The sequence below is a fragment of the Erythranthe guttata genome, chromosome 14 (assembly GCF_056151865.1).
Source record: "Erythranthe guttata isolate IM_541 chromosome 14, IM_541, whole genome shotgun sequence".
Classification (NCBI taxonomy): Eukaryota; Viridiplantae; Streptophyta; class Magnoliopsida; order Lamiales; family Phrymaceae; genus Erythranthe; species Erythranthe guttata.
This window is the reverse complement of record NC_142546.1, coordinates 7,775,093-7,794,796: the sequence shown is the minus strand read 5'-3', so window position 1 is coordinate 7,794,796 and position 19,704 is coordinate 7,775,093. Positions and strand designations below refer to the sequence as shown.

Here is a 19,704-nt window from a genome sequence, read left to right as displayed (position 1 = left end):
AAGAATGGTAAAAAATGTGCCTGACTCTTTAATATGTGCCTGCACAAATCATTTCAGTTAGTGAAAACTACAGTTTTAACTTTTAACCCCTTATGTTTGTCATAAAATTCATATTGGTCACCGTATTAAGAAAAAATATATATGGTTCTTTAGTTTACCATGTTATTACACCGTTGGTCCCCTTGGTCAATTAAATGTTTGTGGCTGCACGGACGCCCCAATTCAATTCCATCAAATTATGGCAAGGTTCGACCGACTAAAAATTGGTTTTTTTTTTTTTTAAACGAGAGCGACCAAAGATGTTTTAGTCATAAATATGAGGGACAAATTGCTAAATTCCTTGAACTACTAACAACCCATTAAAGGAGGAGAACAAATGTGTCATAACGTTGTAAATAAAGGAACCGAAAGTGTTTTAATTTTTTGGAACATGGTTGATCGGAAAAATTTCAATGGTAAACACAAGGGACAAAATGTATTTTTTTTCTATTTTAGTTTTTATTTGATTATTGTGATTTTATAACATTTAGACTTTGTAATGTCGCACCGACTATAAGGTAGAAATTAGTAGTGTTATTATAAATTTGATAAGATTTAAACTAATTATGAACTAACGTTGAAACTCACAAATAAATGTTGCCATCCAATAAATTATTCAAAATTAACTGAGCAAACTTACTCTTTTATTGGTCGTAAGAGTGACTTATTTGGTGGAATAAGAAAAGCGCAACATCTCACTATCTAAATTTGATCGTTATTAGCAACATTTTTTAAGTCTAGCTTGTAGCACATTTAACTCGAATTTTAAATTCTACCCTTTGTTTAATATGTAGTTAACAAACTCGCCGACAAAACAGACACTTAAAAATTACAAATGCTCATCTAACTTGATTTATGAATTCGTCCTTCTACCAATCAAAGTTCCATCAAAGCTAAGTTCGATGCCACAATTACAATTTTCAAGTGTCTATGTAAGTAAAAAATATGTCAACATTTTTTTACCACATCATTAAATTAAAAAAATCCATGCAAAATAGGACCAAAAATACTCTATTTATAAAGTTACTGCATGTAAAATTGTCACATGACAATTTAAAAGATTAAAATCCCTAATTAGGCCAACATAGAGGACCAAAACTCCAAATTTGATAATTTAAAAGACTAATTTCCTAATTAGACCAACATAGAGTACCAAATCTATAACTTTGATGATTTAAAAGACTAAATTCCCAATTAGGCCAACATAAACGACAAAACTATAATTTTGATAAATTAAAAGACTAAATTCCTCATTAGGCCAACAAAGAGGACCAAATCTATAATTTAAAAGAATAAATCCCTAATTAGGCCAACAAAGAGGACCAAAACTATAATTGTGATAATTTAAAAGAATAAATCCCTAATTACGCCAACAAAGAGGACCAAAACTATGATTTTGATAATTTAAAAGAATAAATCCCTAATTAGACCAACATAAAGGACCAAAACTATAATTTTGATAATTTAAAAGAATAAATCCCTAATTAGACCATCATAAAGGACCAAATCTATAATTTTGATGATTTAAAAGACTAAATTCCTAATTAGACCAACATAAGAGGGCCAGAACTATAGTTTTCACAATTTAAAAGACTAAATTCCTAATTAGGCCAACATAGAGGACCAAAAAGAAAAACAAAAACAATAAGCTGTACGTAAATCATGCTCCGAGATATTTTCTTCTCTCTCTTCACTCTTTCAGTCTTTTCTAGTCATCTCAAATAACCTTTTTTCTCCTTTCATCGACGAATCTTCGATTGTTGCAGAAAATAAAAATGTATTTGAAGAATCTTGATCGAGATGTAGGTAATTCTCTTTTCTTTCCTGATTATGTGATTAATTTGTTTTTAATCTGCTATAATCTCTGCTTAATCCTTGTAATAATCCTGTCAGGATTAACAAGGAACATAAAATTATTATTGAAACGACAGCGTATCATTTGATTTGTGTTTCTCTCTTACTATAATCTGCTTAATCCTTGTAATAAGTTTGTGAAGGATTCTAATATTAGTTGATCATGGATTGAATATTTATTTCACTAGGGGTGAAAATTGGAACGAACTTTCTGATTTTCCCATTTTCGATTTTTTTCAATTTTTCCAATTTTTTGAGATTCCTGTTATTAATCCCATTTCGATTTCCGAAAATTCCGATTTTTTTTTTTTTTTGAAATTTACACTTATTATTATGTGTTTTATGTATTAGGTGACTGAAATTTATCCAATTCCGGAACAAGTTCTTCCATTCCAATTTTAGAAATTCTGAAATCCGATTTTATTTTTTTTTTTTGAAAAAAAAAAATTGGAATTAGTTTTTCACTTTAAAAAAAATCGGAATTTATTTAAAAGTGCTAATTCGGATCCGGTCCTTCCGATTTCCACCCCTAGCTATGATTTCGTTCTTCGCAATCATGTATTTCGTAATCTTGATTTGTTGGTTAATCAGTGGCTAAACTAAATAATGCAGTTTTCCTGATTTTACCGACATCTTTCATGTGTTTTAAATCGTTAACTGAATCGTGAAACTTCGTAAGATTAGTATGTTTGGTAATATACCTGAAGCTCTTGTTTAATATATTTTATATCTCGTTTTTGCACATGTCGATAATTAAAGTAAAGTTCGATTTGTCGAAGAATCGAATCATATACTTGATGGAGAAAGTATACAGACTAGAATAAAAACACACGAGCTGCGTTCGGCATTGTAACTCTTGGCATTTATACGCTGAACAGGTACAATATTTACATAGTTATTCACGCGGTACAAATTTTACATAATTAATTTTAAAATCTATTCACACGATTTTTGTCGAATACGATGTCCGTAACCGCATTATTTCCACATTCTTTTCGAATGTATGTTTTCAGACAGCTCTCTACTGCAGTTGAAGCCTGTCGAAAAGAGTCAAATTGACCGTTATTTTATAAGATTAAAGCCAAAAAAAAATTAATTAATTAATTAATTAATATTCTTCTCCGATAAATACGTATAAATAAAGATACCTTACTTCAACACAATGTAATGTGGGGGGCTCTGTTTGCTTCACTATTGCTCCCCAAACCATATATCTGGTTCAGAACTCGAGTTTAGTGTAACTCGGAAAAATCGGTTTTTTTTTTTTTCTTCGGGTATTAATTTAGCATGTCAGTTACCTTGTTGTGAAATTTTGCATTTGCTTGATCGACGAGGTTTGCCTTCTTGTGTAGTTCTATATTATCTCGATGAACAAGGTTTCCCTGAAACGTAAAGAAACCGTGTTTATCGATTCCCACTTCAAGATTCTTCAATTAAAAAAAAACGCAAAAATTAGAATGTGCATCGGTTTTCGAAAGAGGACCTTCCAATTCAACTCGTTGATTTCATCCGTTAGAAGTTGTTCCTGTAAATAAAAAAAAAAAAAAAAAAAAACCAAAAAAAGAAAATTTACGAAAAAACCCTTTTGTATATATAAATTAAGCGATAATTATGCTTAGATAGAATCGGCGCTTGCCTTTTTCATACGTATGCCTTTCGAACTAATTTCGAGTTGATTTTCTAGATTATGGAGATTTTCGATGCTCAATCCAGAAATTTGTTCTCCCAGAAGCTGCCTGCAGTTATTATGAGGTAAGACTTATTAGTTATTACAACATAACGTAATTCTTCGCTTCGGTCTTAGTCACTCGCGTAAGAGTTACATGGAAATTAAATCAATCATTTTTTGAAAAAAAAAATTAATTAATTTTTTTTTCTAGTTGGGCATTCCGATAATGAATAAATTTTATTGGTCGATAATGAAAATCTACGGGGAGAAAATTGTATACGAAATACTACGTACAAAAAAAAAAGTGGACTTACTTGTAGCTTTCTTGCAAATATTGTAGCTGCTGCCTCAAATTCGCTGCTTCCATTTCCCAAAACTATCGAAAAACGAGAGTAAATTATATTAAATCATGATTAACAAACATACTAAATCTTGATAATCGACCGTTAATTTGTTTAAATATTTTAGGTCCACAATCAAATATATACTTGTCGAAAACGATCCACGAAATAAGACACACAAACATCTTAAATCAGGTTTGATTTCTTACAAAGTATCTTTTTCTCTGCAGTGAAATTACATTCAAGAATTTCGAGAAGCATCAAAAAAAGTCGAGAAATGGTTCACGAGTTGCGAGTTCCCACAGAGCATTAGACGAAGCTCCATGGTACTTTATATTTACAAGCAACGTTCAACTCCTTTAATTAAGCATACTTAATCAAGAGTAGATAATATTTTAATTTTATATGAATTAGTTACATAACTATACATAGGAGACTCTTTGTAAAATATATCAAATCATACACTTTTTTATTTTACACCTAGGAATATTCTTTTGTATCTTCCCTTTTTTCTTACAAAAACTCTCAACAAACGAAGAATCAATAGAAGACGAAATGTTAGAGCATCTTCAATATGAAAGCCAAGAAAAATATATTATTATTTTTTTTCGTAAAAAATACTTTTACGTGAAGGAATGCCACAATTTAAATTATCCATAGCGATACGGGCTCCGATTTTCAAAATATTATCAGTATTTTTTTTCAATAAAGTATGTACCTTGATCTCCGAGGTAGGATTCATCAGATGGTAATGCTCCTCTTTTGCTTTGTTGTACCTCTCCATAACACATTTCATGCTGGTAATAAAAAAAATGTACAGAAATTAAACTGGTTTAATTAGTTGCTAATCTTTGATGTTAGGGTTTTAACCCATATTATGTAGTAAAATAGGGGTGTAAGGACGGATTGGAATGGAATTAGCCCTTTCGGAAAAGGTTCCAATTTTTTTCCGGAAGTGAAAAACTAGTTCCAATTCCATTCCGAAAAAATCGAAAAAAAATTGAAAATCGGAATTTCAAAAATTGGAATGAAAAAACTTGTTCCAATTTCTGGTCACCTAATATATAAAATACATAATAATATTGGTATTTTAAGTGTAATATTCAGACTAAAGCCTGAATTTTCGGAACTTAAATCGGATTGGAAATTAGAATCATATATATTCCAATTCCGATCCAAATAATTTCGAAAAAATTGGAAATCGGAATTTCGGAATCTTATTGAAAATTTTGGATCAGAATCGGTGGAAATCGAAAATTTCGTTGCAATTTCCACCCCTGCTAGTAACTATACATTTTTGTATGTTTTTTTAAATTGTGATTACTGGTAAACACTCCATAACTATATTATCATTAAAGAGTTCCGAAATATTAGTTTTAAAGCAACGGTTTTTCGATGTTTTCGATGAATTTAAAAAAAATGTGTAGTACTGATGTTCTAAATTTATTTATCCACTAGTAATTAAGAGTTTTCTCTGAAATAATTAAGTTTTTTAAGTATTTATTATATTTAAGTATTAATATTTGAATTAATTCGTGCAAGCTAAATTTAAAATTCAATTTAAAATAAAATTGTGGGATGAATAAAATTTCATGGAAACCATCAAAAAATATTTGTATGTCATATCCAATATATTCTTTTATCCAGTATCTTGGTCAAATTAACTAAATTAATATTAATTAGCCCATCATTAGTCATAGTTTAAATTATACTAGTTAAACCTAAAATGAAGATCAAAGGATAATATAGATCTTAGAGAAAATAATTAAAAAAAATGACTGGAAATAATTAAAATTATCTAGATCCAGAAAGAATAATTAAAAAAAATGTGTGGAGATTTAATTTAATTAATTAATTATCAAATTAAAATAAACCTGGTGCTTGAAAAATGATGAAGCTTCCCAGTGCTGGAGAAGATAATCAATCCAACTTCAGAATCACAAAGGATTGATAACTCTTTCGCCTTCTTAAGCAATCCATTCCTTCTCTTTGAGAACGTCACTTGTCGATTCGTCGAGTTGTCGATCCTACGAATCACTATCTTTCCTCTCCCCATTTTTATCTTCTATCTGAGAAAAAAAATTAGGGTTTCTATTATTTTTTCTAGCTAGCTCAAAAATTCGTTAACAATCGAACTATATATGCATAAAAACAAAAAAATCGAAAATGAATAATGACGATAACTCGTATTAATCTTTGAAAAATATAAAAATAAAAAATAAAAACTTACTAGTTTGAGCTTGAATTAATTTAGGACTAAATGACTAATGAAAGAAATGCTTATCAGTTTTTATACATAAGAAAACCACTTTATAAAATCATGGGTGCGGTTTTATTAAGAAAACCAGAAGTGGTATGCACATATGGTGGTTTTAGTAGAAATTAAAGATTAACTAAAATATGTTCAAATTTATTATTAATAAAATATAACAAACTAGTATCTCAAGTCTCAACAATTTTAAAAAATAAAAATACGTTTAGATAAAGTAATCAATCAAAAACTTTGATTAGTTGATATACATAATACGATATAATCCACAATCTTCTTTAAAAAAATCATAATTTTAATATTAATATTGATTCAGTGATATTGATACTGATAGTAATATTTGATACTGATATTAATCATAATATTAGCTATCAAGATTGAAGTGATTTTCATACAGATTAATTAGGACCAGCTCCTGATTAGGTGACCAAACCCTAATTTAGAAAGGAGCTTATATATATGTGGAAATTTTATTTATTTAATTTTTATTTTATTTATTTATTAACTTGAAAAAGTTAATGTAGTGGGCTTTCCTCGTACACTGAGAAATGAGTGATAATTGGTGGGGATTTTTGGTAAAGATAAATTAAAATAATTTAAAATTTTGATGCTGCTGAGCGAATAGATGACTGACACGTGTCGGACATGGGGAGGGTTTTGTTCCACCAATCTGGGGTTTACAAACAAGTACTAATATTAGTGGTGATGACAGTCCTATATCATCATTAATTAAAGATAAAGCAAAGTTTAGTGTTTATTAGTATTAATTAATCACAATTTTGGTAATCAAGACAGACCTAATCTTTCTTAAATTGGTTTGAATTCAATGCGCTCAACACCACCACTATATAGACTTTGATTATACCTTAATTAATTAAGGAAATCGGAACTCTCGAAATTCTGAATGAAAAATGTTGTTCCAAAATCGAAAAGATCTGAATCCATATCAGTATCGTTGGATTTTGAACATTACGTTCCAATCACTGCAACAAATAATCTTTTGAATGACAACACTGATTTTCATTTTTCACATGATTAGGCAAAAATTGTTGCCGTTATGGTTGTAACACACGGGGTACCACTAATGTTGTATTGCCATAGTTTATTATTTTCACAAAGGATTATTAGTCTATGTAGCACGGAAACTTCAATTTGTTAACTTTTTCGCGTTTTGGAAATGTTTTGTGTTGGAAACTCGAAAAGATCTGCCAGACATCTTATGGGCCATTTTGACAATTTCTAAAAAGTTGAAACATGTTTGAATAACAAATTTTTAAATATTTCTCTTGTTTCCCAAATTATTTACATGATTTAATGACCAATTGCAAATTGATAGTTGATAGAAAATTTATTTGAATATGTTTGTATAAAAGTATATAAAAAGAAATTATGTATAAATAAAAACTTATAAATATTTATAAATATACCCCTATATTTTTAATATTTACACGTTTCTCCAAGTTCCCGTATCCCCATTTTTGGAACATGTCGTTTCCTTATATTTGTTTCCCCATATCGATGTTTCCCCATATCGCCGTTTTTATTTCCGTGCTACATAGTTGTCATTTTTACTAGTGACAATAGAAAAAGATTAAGTAACAACAAAATAAGTTATTATATGTGACAGCATACAAATATTGCCACTTAATATATATGTTTAATTAACAACGTTAGATAGTGTCGCAATTATGGTACATTCACTAATTCAATTTCTTTATTGAAGTGAACTTCCACCCTAAATCCTCTATAAAAACATAATTAATCACCCATTGTTAATTAGGCACATCTAATTTCACAAATTAAAGTAACAAAGTTTCATATATTTCAATTGAAATCACTCAATTATTCAATCTTCCAATGTCCCACGTCACATAATCTTGACCAAAAGCTGGTGAAATTTCACCACTTCCCAAGTCAAAAGTCAACCACTCATCAACCCTATGATGAGTGAAATCAATGCAATTCTTTTTGCACCCCAATTTTCTTGCATCAACCCACATACAACATTCATCCTCAAGAAACAAAGCCCTATCTCCAATACTTTCAATTTTCACCCACAAAACCCTATCAATATCAAGCCTAAACACCTCAACATCATCAACAACATCAATACATTTTCTAGACACAAGAAAAACGAGCAAAATCTCACCGTCCGATTCGACCAAATACTCCCTAAATTGCCTCGAGACTCCAATCGGCACACCCCTTCTGGATCCCGATCCAACGACCGTGATTCTAAAACAAGAATCAACGTCTTCTTCTATCACGACAATGCTCCCCTGCAAAGTCAACGCGTAGAATTTCCCTTCGAATCCGATGGCATTGGTGAACTGCATGTTTTCACCGGGGTTATAAGGCTCCTCAACACAACAATCTTGAAAAGTCCAAAATGCCCTTTCGGTGCGGCTTTTGCCCCATCCGCAAAATGCGAAAGCCGGGGAATTAGCCCCCGTTATAACCATTGCATTGCAACCGTCGGTACCATTTGGAGATGATGACAGTGTGCAAGTTCTGAAAGATAAATCGGGGTTCCAATCTGGAAAGAAACGCGTAGTTTCCTTAGCTGGCTCCCACATTCGGCAATTATCGGGTCCCTGATGATTAATGATGACCACTACCTGTCCATGAGAATGGCCCTTGAAATACATTGGAGGAGAACAAAAATTGTTCTTCAATGATTTTCCCCTTTTGTAGTAGTAAGGATAGGGGTACTCGTCGTGAAACGGGATATCGATGGTGTGAGACCGTGCATGTTCTTGATTTTGCTCGCCTCGTTTTTTTCCAGGGATAGTAATTTCGACGAGTTTAGCTTGTTTTGGGTATTTTCCATTTGTGAAGCATTGCCTTGAGGTCGATCTCCATGTCTTGATCACGCAACCGAAAGAAGTGATGTTTTGCATTAGGTTCGGGTGTATCGCTATTTGGGCGATGAGTTGGTGTGGGAGATTAGGCCATGTGTTTGGTGGATTACTAATGGGGGTGGCTTTTTTTTCACTTGGGACATGGTTTTTCTTTTTCTTGATCATCTTTGATGTTTTTCGAACCATTTTCTTTGGATTTTTTTTTTTTTTTGTTTTTTTGTGGGTAGAATTATTTTGGAGATGTTTGAATTCTCGGATCTAATTTGTGCTATATATGATGGTTAAATCAATAAATGAAGTCGTGGGCACCAAGGTTTAGTTATTACATTGTTAGAAAATTATATGGTGGAGTAGTTCAATGTTTATTTTTTTTAATTAGTTAAAAGTATTATTGATGTGCTTGAGGTGCACGAATGAAAGTATATGTTCTATATATATATATATATATATATATATATATATATATATATATATATATATATATATATATATATATATATATATATATATATATATATATATATATATATATATATATATATATATATATTATAAAACTATAAATTAATACAATCGAGACTAGTAAAATTTTATTAATTTCGCGAATTGTTAAATTATCGAACTAATAATTTAGTAGGTACTCAAAAAATAATTTAGTAGATTTTTAACGAATCGAGACTAGAGAAAACTATCATTCAAACGCGGTTATTAAATTATTGAGGTTCTACTATACATCAAGTCGGCTAAGTATATTCCTGAGTTTGAATACCATATTGATCAGCTAGAGGTGCAAGAATGAATTAGTTGACTTAGTGAAAGTTTAATTACTTGGTCAAGTCTTGGAAGTTTTATTGTTTTTTTTTTCAATTTGAATAATATAAATTAGTATTGTGAAAAGGACAATACTTGTTGACTAGCTTGGAGGCCACGCCTACACTTATTGGTATAAAGTATTAGCCTGACAATTAATTTGATAACAATTAAGAAAAAAAATGGCTCAAAGAACATCAAAAAACAAGAAAAAAAATCAGCTTCCAAATGAAAAACAATTAGCCACCACTAATTACCCTCCACCTCCAAATTTATGGCCTAATCTTCCCCATAAGCTCATAAACATCATTTCAAAACAACCAAATCTAATGCAAAACATCACTTCTTTTGGTGGTGTAACCAAATCATGGAAACCACCCTCAAGGCACTTCAATTGCAACACGAATACCGACGACCCGATAATTAAATGGGCCCAACTAGTCGAAATCAACGGCAAAAAGCAACAAAAGACGCGCTCGCACTTCGTCGAAATCTCGTTCCAATACACGAGAAAAAAATCACCCAAGAATAGATGCCCGGGAATTTGTTTCAAGGGCCATTCTCACGGGCACGTAGTCGTTATTGGAAAAGATACGTCTAGTTGCTATATATGGGATCCTGCGGGCGGGGGCAATATGGTCCTTCCACCTTGGGACACTAATCTTTCTTTCAAGATTTGCACCTTATCGTCATCTCCGAAGGGTGCAAATAGTTTCAACGTGATGGTTTTAACGGGCACTAAATCTCCGGCTTTCGCGTTCTATAGATGGGGGAAAATTAGTAGCAATAATAGGAGGGAGTGGATTATTCAAGAATGCTATATTAAGGAACCGTATGCTCCTGGCAAAAATATGATTATAACTAACGGGATCGGATTCGGAGGGAAATTCTACGCGTTGAGCTCGCAAGGGAGCGTCGTCGTGATCGAAGACGTCGATTCTTGTTTTAAAATGACGAGGGTCGGCGCGAGAAGAAGTGTGCCCTCGGGAGTTTCGATGCGGTTTCGGGAGTATTTGGTCGAATCGGACGGTGAGATTTTGCTCGTTTTTCTTGTGTCAAGACAATGTGTTGATGTTGTTGAGGATGTTGAGGTGTTTAGGCTTGATATTGATAGGCTTTTGTGGGTGAAAATTGTAAATATTGGAGATAGGGCTTTGTTTCTTGAAGATGAATGTTGTATGGTGGTTGATGCAAGAAAAGTAGGGTATAAGAAGAATTGTGTTTATTTTGCTTATCATAGGGTTGATATGTGGTGGGTTTTTGATATGGGAAGTGGTAAAATTTTGCCAGCTGAAAATGTAATTATGTACTAGCTATTTCATAGTCAATGTTTAATAATAATAATAATAAATATATAATTAAATAAATAAATGAGGTTTAGAGTCAATATTCTAATGTATTGTTATGTTGAGTGAATTGTAAAAAGAATTGTGTAAGAAAAAATCTCTATGATGCATTTGTTTAGCACATAGTCCTTCAAATTATCCAAAACAACTCGAAACATCCCGACCCTTGAAACTCACGGTTCCGGGCTGGTTCACAATTCCGACATGTCGGTTTCACGATTCTAGAAAAAGGGCAATATACCAACTGGTTAGACGGTTCGACCAGTCATTCGATCAAAATTTGGTCCTGACTAATAATTTTGTCCATTGATCTTCAACTACCAAACAATCAAGACGGTTAATTTAAATATATATATAAAAAAATATTAATAATAATAATAATAAATAAACCAACTCTAATCAATTGGGGAGTGAAATTCTTTGATGATTTGGACCCCTTTCTGGGCATTTTGTTGCTCATTGGGCCTCCCCTTACGCAATTTGGGCTTTAATATATTTAGCCCATCATTAAAATTATTTAAAAATATAATTTATGTTATCTTTAAAATATAATCTTTGATTATTTTATAAAAAAATATAAAATTGGCGTAGTTGATTTTTCAATCATGTTATGCGACTGACTTCTGCACGGAAATGTGTTCCTGAAAAAGTTAAAGTATAATATACATCAACTTCAATCACGTTAATTAAACATCTTAAAATTTATGAACTTTCCCAAATATTTATTACCAAGTGTGTGTAAAATGAAGGCAAATAGCAATAAAGAATTCGCAATACACACCTCGTGTAATACATCGGGATGGTTTTGAATCGTATATCTGTATAAAAAATTATCCACCAAGTACACAAATACACATGGGTGTGTGTGATTATGTTTAGATCAATGATTTAGAAGATGTTTGGCTAAGCTTATAAGATGTTTAAGAGCTTATAAGCTCTTTCAAAGTATTTGACAATTTTTTTGGAAAATATCTTAAAAAAATTAAAAATAAGTTGTTGGAGAGCAAATAAGATCTTTTTCAAAAAGTATTTTTACGCTCACATTTTTATTTAAGATCTTATAATCAGTAAACACAACTTATAAATTCATTATCCAAACACTTAAAAATTAATTTTAAAAATAAGACGAAACAACTTATGAGATGTAAGAGTTTATCAACTGTTAAAAATAAAATTAGCCAAACATGCCATTAAAAGTTAAGATCACCCGAGTTTCATCGAATGCAGTATCTACAAAAATCTGTATGAAATATTTTGATACCATATATAGAGAGAATTTCAATGTTATTCCCTTACATAATTTCAATGTTACTCTTATAATTAGAAAGAGATAACGGCACGCAAATCAGTTACATAAATTAAAACAGATTCTTAAGAGGGGTATTTCAGTCAATACACATCCTCTGTACACTTGTTTATAAAAAGCCTTCATATATCAACTCCGTTTCCATATTCCCCAATCCCCCTCTCCCTTTCTCTCTCTACAAAATTACATTCATACATATTTAGAGAGAGAGAGAGAAAGAGGCGGAGAGGGAGAGAAAATGGAAGGTAAAAAGTTCGCCGTACTTCTCTGCGCCGACGAATCGGAGTACGTGAAGAAAATGTACGGCGGTTACTACGGCGTGTTCGTCCGAATGCTGAAAGAGGACGGAGAAATCTGGGACGTGTACAAGGTGGCCGGCGGCGATTTTCCGACGGACGATGAGATCGGAGAGTACGACGGATTTGTGGTCACCGGAAGTTGCAGCGACGCTCACGGAGAAGACCGTTGGATCTCCGACCTCGTTGTTTTGCTCAGGAAATTGGACGCTATGAAGAAGAAGGTTCTAGGCATTTGCTTCGGTCACCAGGTATATATATATATATTTATCATTAATTTATTTATTTTTATTTTTATTTTATTTTATTTTATTTTTGGTTTTTTACAACTTGTTTTAGTTTGCCGTTGGAGGTTTTGGTTTATGTGTGTGTATTGTGTGTGGAGTTAGTGTTGGAACAACTCCCCTTTATTTCCGGTTATATGTCTGCTGCTTAGGTGGTGTTTGGGAAAGTTTTTGTTAGTAATAGAAGCAGGTGAGTATAATTTTAATTTCGTAATAATTGTTTATTTTTAAAAGTCGTGGGCGTTTTCAAGTTCATGGAAAATCATCTTTAAGCAATTTTATTAAAGATAAGTTGTTTCAATGGTGCTTTTCATATTTCACTTTAAGCAACTTATTTTTAGAGAATTAGAAACAAAAGTTGGAATTTTAAATACTTTAAAAGTGATTCTGAACCAAAAAAAGCTTCTAATCACTTTCCAAAAGCTTTTGTAAACCCCATCTTAGTTTCGTGGTGATTGCATTAGAAGTAGCTTATGAGCTTTTTTGGATTATAATCTGTTTTTAGGTGTCTACAAGAGTAACTTTTGCTTTTATTTCTCATAAAATAAGTTACTTCAAGTTGTTTTTTAGGAGCATCATTAGGCTTGCTTTTTCTACGTAAGTTTACTTTCTAAAATATTTGCAAACACACCGCTAACTTTTATAAATAAGCACTCACTTAAGTTACAATCACTAACTTCTTGAATAAGCTTTTGCAAACTCCACCTTATAAAAAAGGATATACAATTATTGTGTGCTTTTATTTCATAAATTACATCTATTGGGGGTAAAAATACAAATAAATAAAAATGAACTTTTGCGTAGGTGGTTGTTGTTTGTAATTTTGAAAGCTGGCTAGATTATTTTATTATAATTAAACATTGAGCATATTTATTTGGAAAAATACATTTTTTTACCCTACAAGTTTGCACTAATTTATATTTGGTCCCTCATATTCCAAAATTCGACATTTTTAGTCTTTTTCGTCAATTTTACGTTAAAACTAACAGAATCAAGCATGTGCCCATCACTACCTTGATTAACGGACTAACACTAAATTGACGAAAATGGCAAAAAATGTTAAATTATTAAAACATGAGGGACCAAATATGAAATCAGTGCAAACTTGAGGGGTAAAAACTATATTTTTTTCTATATTTATTTAGTAATATATTAAAATAGCTATTTGCAAATATGAAAGTAAATGTTCACACTATTACTAAAATAAAGTCAAATGGCAAATTGACGGCCAGGATTAGTCCAATAGAAAATTGACAAAGACTTCAAACTATAAGTTAGGTTTTAGCATGCGATATTGATAGTGGCCTAATTCTTGATGTTTTTTATTTGATTTGATATGCATGAAAATGAAAGAAAATGTTTAATAGTGGAGTGAATGTGATATACTACTTTTCATAAAATACATACATTATGTTGTAATATGAATGTATGTATTTTCAATTTTTCATCTTTAGAACTAACAATGCATAATATACTTAGACCTCGTTTGGTTGTCAAGATAGGATTAAATAATTTAGCGAAATATAGTCGGATTTTGGAAGGTCTGATAAAAAAAGAACATTTCTAAAAATCAAGATAATCCATGTTAACGTATTTTTTTGCGGGTCGACATTCGTTGATTGCAAAACATAACGCAAATTTCTAGGAATTTTCGAAAAAAAAGCTACCCATGTGGCCACATGGGCTTAAGGGCTCCTCGATTCTTGTAATTAGGAATAAATGTAATCAATTAGATTGAAATTGATTCTTGATTGTTTGGACCATCAAGTAAGTGGGGGAAACTTGCTATATTTGATGCTCAAAATCATTCTACAACATATTCCCCTCTATTAATTTCTAATTAAGTGGCGTTTTAGCAAGAAAAAAATAATTAATATTTTATATTAACTCTCGTTTCGCATTTTTTTAAAGAAAGACCGAGTTTGTTTTGTCCAACTATACCATCAGATGTACATCTACCTTAATCGTCACTTAAAAAATACTCTTAATTATTTTTATGTGACTTGAAATTCTCTTAATTAGTTTTGACGTTGATTCACTAACAAACCAAGACATGTTGTGTACGGACATGTGCCGATGTTGTGTATATCTACCTTAATCGTCACTTAAAAAATGTTCTTAATTATTTTTATGTGACTTGAAATTCTCTTAATTAGTTTTGACGTCGCTTCACTAACAAACCAAGACATGTTGTATTCGAACATGTGCCGATGCTTTGATATCGACGTTAGCTTAAAGGGTACACTAACTTTTGTTCCCTATTATTAATGGTGAAGGGACTAAAGATTTTTTTTTTCTTTCTTGACTGGTAAAATAACAAAATAGGTTATAATATTCACAAAAAAAAATATAAGTTTTTTTTTTTTTTTTGTAAATGATTTTATTTTTTTAACTAGATATTGGGAAGAGCTATAGGCGGAAAAACCGGCCGAGCGACCGAAGGATGGGATATCGGAATCACCAAAGTTCATTTTCAGACATCGCACATTTTCACTTCACTTAAAATGCCTTCCTCTCTTTCTATCATCCAATGCCACAGAGACGAGGTTTTTTTTTTTTTTTTTAATCAAATATATATATTTATAATTATATATATATTTGAATCCGATTACTACTTAGGTAAAGGAGCTTCCTCGAAAAGCAGAGGTCCTCGCTAGGTCAAACCATACCGGAATCGAAATGTTCAAATACGGTGACCATATTATGGGCATTCAAGGGCACCCCGAATACACGAAGGACATTCTTTTGCACCTAATTGACCGTATTTCTAACTGCAATTTCATCGAGGTTTTTTACATAATATTTTCAAGAGTTCGATTTTTGAATTGAATATATATTAGGTAATTGTTATTTATTTTTTTATTTTTATTTTTATTTTTTTTACATGTATAGGAATCTCATGGTGAAGAGGTGAAGTCTAAGCTGGAAGAAGTTGAGCCAGATACAGAGGCATGGAAGAAACTGTGCACCAACTTTCTCAAAGGGAGATTGTGATTCACATTTATTTACCAACATTATTAATTAATTAATTAAGGCTATTTATATTGGAAAATGTAAATATAGATTTTTAATTGGGCAAATGCATTTTGATCTAAATTAATTAGAGATGTGACTTTGTTGATAACCCAGTTTTAATTCAGTAGTCTGTAGATAGCTTGTGATATAATGCAAATGAAATCCAAATGTAATATGTATGCATAGGGGTAGAAATTGGGACGGAATTTCTGATCCCGCCGTATCCGATTCAAAAGAAATTGATTTTCTAACAATATTTTTCGTTCATAATTCCGAATATATTCCAATCCCATTTTTTCAGAAATGTTTTGGATCAAAGTTCGAGTATGTGCATTAGACTCCGATTTTCGATCTGATTTTAATATCAATATTATTAGGGTAAATTACGGCCACTCCTTTAAGTAAGGTCAAATTATATAAGAATCCGCATATTTGGGTAATTACAACCAACCCCCTAAATTATGAATCTTCTTACACATCCACCCATATGATGTCAAATTCAACATAATCTTCTATATTATGTCGAATTTTCTCTAGTTTGTGCTCGTTTTGTACAAAAATGCAGTTTCTGATGCATCAATATTTACAAGCCAAAAGACACATCTTATGATCATCTCGTTTCAAAATGTGGAGGTCAAATGGGATAAAATTGATACAAACTGGTGAATATTCCACATAATCTAGAACATTCCACTAAATTTGACACGTGTAAGAAGATTCATAGTTGATGGGTGGTTGTAAATGCCCAAACATGAGTTCTTATTCGTAATTCGACCTTATCTCAGGGGGTGGCCATAATTTACCCCAATAATATTTGCATTTTATTTATATTTAGGCTAATAAAAATTGAAAATTTCGCCAATTCCAACCTGAAAACTTTCGATTTTGGAAAGATTTTGTATTTCCAATTTTCGATGTTTCCAAAAATATTAACGGAACTAAAATTCATTTTCACTTAAAAAAAGAATCGTAATTTTCCGAAAGTACTAATTTCAATCTGTCCGATTTAGCATCACTAATGAAAAAAAATAAAAATAAAAAAATCCTCTAATAGTATCTAAATAAATACTAATTTCAGACACAATTTGATGAATCAAACAATATTTAAGAAGTCATAACAGAGCCAGAGTTGTTCTTACACTTCCTCAACATATCCGTGTACAACTGGCACTTGCTAATCTCACCGTTGCAGCTTTTCAAGCACTGCACAAAATTAAAAGTCATTAAATAATAATTTATCCCAGTCTCGATTCAGTGAAAACGTATTAAATCATCAGTTCGATAATTTAATATTTCGTTAAATTAGTAGAATTTTGTTGGTCCAGAATGTATTAATTTATAGAGGTTTAACTGCGCTACAACTTACAACTTACATCCTGGAACGCCTTCAATTGTGTTCCGCAAGGATCACCGTTGCTCTTTGCGGAAGGCGGCTTCGTTTTCTCGTAACCAGCTGATTGAACTTTAATTGTGCGAGGCCCCCATAAAGAATCGACAACTCTCATTGCAAACACGGCTCCACCACACCATATCATTACTTTAAAGAAAAAAAAACGAAGACATTCGATTCGATTGTACAAGAGATTATTATCCAGGTCGTCTATAAAAAAATTTAATATATTAGGTAATTTTCGACTTATATACCTCCGACTAACGTTGCACCGAAGCTTCCAAAAGTGTATCCGCCAAATCTAGGTACGCGTGGTGCTGGAGGTTGTTTTTGGTGAACTGCGAAAATGATTAAGTCGAATTTTTATCTCGGAATTATTATAAAAAAAAAAAAGGCGGATAAAATAGAAAAGAAACTACGTATTTCGTATACCTGGTTGAGGTACCACAGAACGAGAATACTTTCCTGCGATATCAATCATGTAAATAATAAGATAAGTTTCGATTTTGAAACTATAAACTTGTGATTATATACAAACAACCGTATAACTAGAACATGAAGACAGAATATACCATTAATTAAGTTAATAGTGCAATTAAATAGTCACTCACACATACATTCCCATCGTGTTGTAGAAAACTGATACGAAAACGAGTAGTGTTTGACTGGGGGTGGAAATCGGACGGACCAAAATTAGTACTTTCTTTTTTTCAGAAGTGAAAAACTAATTCCAATTATGTTCCAAAAATTGGCGGAATTCGGAAATTTTCAACTTTTTAGTAACCTAAACTGTGAAATGCATAACAATATTTATATTATAAGTGTAATCTTCGGAATTTTCGGAAATTAAAAACGGATTGGAATCCGGAATCTAATATACATTCCAATTCCGATAAAAACAATTCGAAAAAAAATCAGAATATTCTGAATTCGGAACTAAAAATATTGTTCAAAATTGAAAATTTTCCGATTGGAATAGGCGGAAATCGGAAATTCCGTTCCAATTTCTACCGATACATACACTAAAATACACTACATTACAGATATGCAAGTAGTTTGAAAGAAATGTGTTCAATCTAATAAAAAATTCTAAGCATTAAGGCGCAGATTACCCACTATTAAACTGCCTAATTAAAAAAAAATAAAAATTGAAACCCTTGAAAATAAATAAAATCAGAACACAGAAAAATAATATCAATTAATAAATATATATAATAATTTAAAATGGAAAACTAACCGCCGAAGCCACGGCCAGCGCCACCACCAACGCGAGGCATGATTTTATATTCTGTCGGGAAAAAGCGACGAAACTCGGACGAGTGAAAAGTGAAAACAATGAAGCCCTTGATCTACACGCGCTATATATATATATACTCGCACCTCGCACGTCTTATTGTGACGTGGGATAGAATAGGATGACGTGTCAAAATCTTGACCCTTGATGCTGTTGTTTGTAGATTGATTTTTGTAGCCAACTTGACGAAGAAGTCAGTCTGATATTTACCCGGGACCAATTTTTTGTTGGACAAAAGTGGCCTCCTAGTAAAAACAATTAAACAGAGTTCATTTGAGGACTTGTCAATAGTAAAATGGGTAAATTACAATCACCCCTGTTGTATGGTCAAATTACGAATAAACCTCTCATGTTTGGGTAATTACAAGTTACAACCACCTCTTCAACTATAAATCTTCTTACACGTCCACCCTTGCGATGTCAAATTTAGTGGAATCTTCTAGATTATATGGAATATTCTCAATTTTGTATCCGGCCGTTTTATCCCATTCGAGCTCCACATTTTGAAGCGAGATAATCATTAAATGGGTTTTTTGGTTTGTATATATCAGTTTGTGGTGCATCAAAAACTGCATTTTTGCACAAAACGAATACAAACTAGAGAACATTCTACGAAATCTAGAAGATTATGTTGAATTTGACATCATAAGGGTGGACGTGTAAGAAGATTCATAATTTATGGGGTAATTGTAATTATCCAAACATGAGGGTTTTTTTTCATAATTTAACCATACCTCAGGAGTGGTTGTAATTTACCCTAGTAAAATACTACAATTTGTTTTTAATAATTCAGCTTTTCAGAATTCGTTATTGAATAATGATATGTTCTTGCTTGGGTAAATTACGGTCACCTATGAGGTAAGGTGGAATCACGAAAAGCTCCCTATTGTTTGGATAATTACAACTACTCATCAACTATGAATCTTCTTA

The 19,704-nt window shown here is 31.7% G+C and overlaps 5 protein-coding genes across 5 annotated transcripts; 2 read left to right on the top strand and 3 right to left on the bottom strand.

The window, feature by feature from the left end:
* Positions 1-3,508: 3,508 nt before the first annotated feature.
* On the bottom strand, positions 3,509-6,200 carry LOC148765058 (agamous-like MADS-box protein AGL21). Its single transcript, XM_088812658.1, has 4 exons — positions 5,778-6,200; positions 4,622-4,700; positions 3,884-3,938; positions 3,509-3,651 (listed from the first exon to the last, which is right to left on the bottom strand). The coding sequence occupies exons 1-4, from the start codon at positions 5,957-5,959 to the stop codon at positions 3,509-3,511; spliced, it is 459 nt and encodes a 152-aa protein (XP_088668784.1). The 5' UTR covers positions 5,960-6,200.
* A 1,800-nt stretch (positions 6,201-8,000) lies between these two features.
* LOC148765057 (uncharacterized) lies at positions 8,001-9,331 on the bottom strand. The gene has a single exon (XM_088814443.1). It carries the CDS (start codon positions 9,217-9,219, stop codon positions 8,011-8,013), a length of 1,209 nt encoding a protein of 402 aa, XP_088670569.1. The 5' UTR covers positions 9,220-9,331; the 3' UTR covers positions 8,001-8,010.
* Positions 9,332-10,024: 693 nt separating this feature from the next.
* Positions 10,025-11,280, top strand: LOC105956099 (uncharacterized). The gene has a single exon (XM_088813596.1). It carries the CDS (start codon positions 10,026-10,028, stop codon positions 11,154-11,156), a length of 1,131 nt encoding a protein of 376 aa, XP_088669722.1. The 5' UTR covers position 10,025; the 3' UTR covers positions 11,157-11,280.
* Positions 11,281-12,583: 1,303 nt separating this feature from the next.
* On the top strand, positions 12,584-16,344 carry LOC105956101 (gamma-glutamyl peptidase 5). The gene is made up of 4 exons (XM_012979926.2): positions 12,584-13,042; positions 15,472-15,621; positions 15,695-15,862; positions 15,968-16,344. Exons 1-4 carry the CDS (start codon positions 12,734-12,736, stop codon positions 16,067-16,069), a joined length of 729 nt encoding a protein of 242 aa, XP_012835380.2. The 5' UTR covers positions 12,584-12,733; the 3' UTR covers positions 16,070-16,344.
* Positions 16,345-17,179: 835 nt separating this feature from the next.
* Positions 17,180-18,782, bottom strand: LOC148765056 (uncharacterized). Its single transcript, XM_088814154.1, has 5 exons — positions 18,718-18,782; positions 17,913-17,945; positions 17,735-17,818; positions 17,464-17,627; positions 17,180-17,293 (listed from the first exon to the last, which is right to left on the bottom strand). Exons 1-5 carry the CDS (start codon positions 18,755-18,757, stop codon positions 17,195-17,197), a joined length of 420 nt encoding a protein of 139 aa, XP_088670280.1. The 5' UTR covers positions 18,758-18,782; the 3' UTR covers positions 17,180-17,194.
* Between the last annotated feature and the right edge of the window lie 922 nt (positions 18,783-19,704).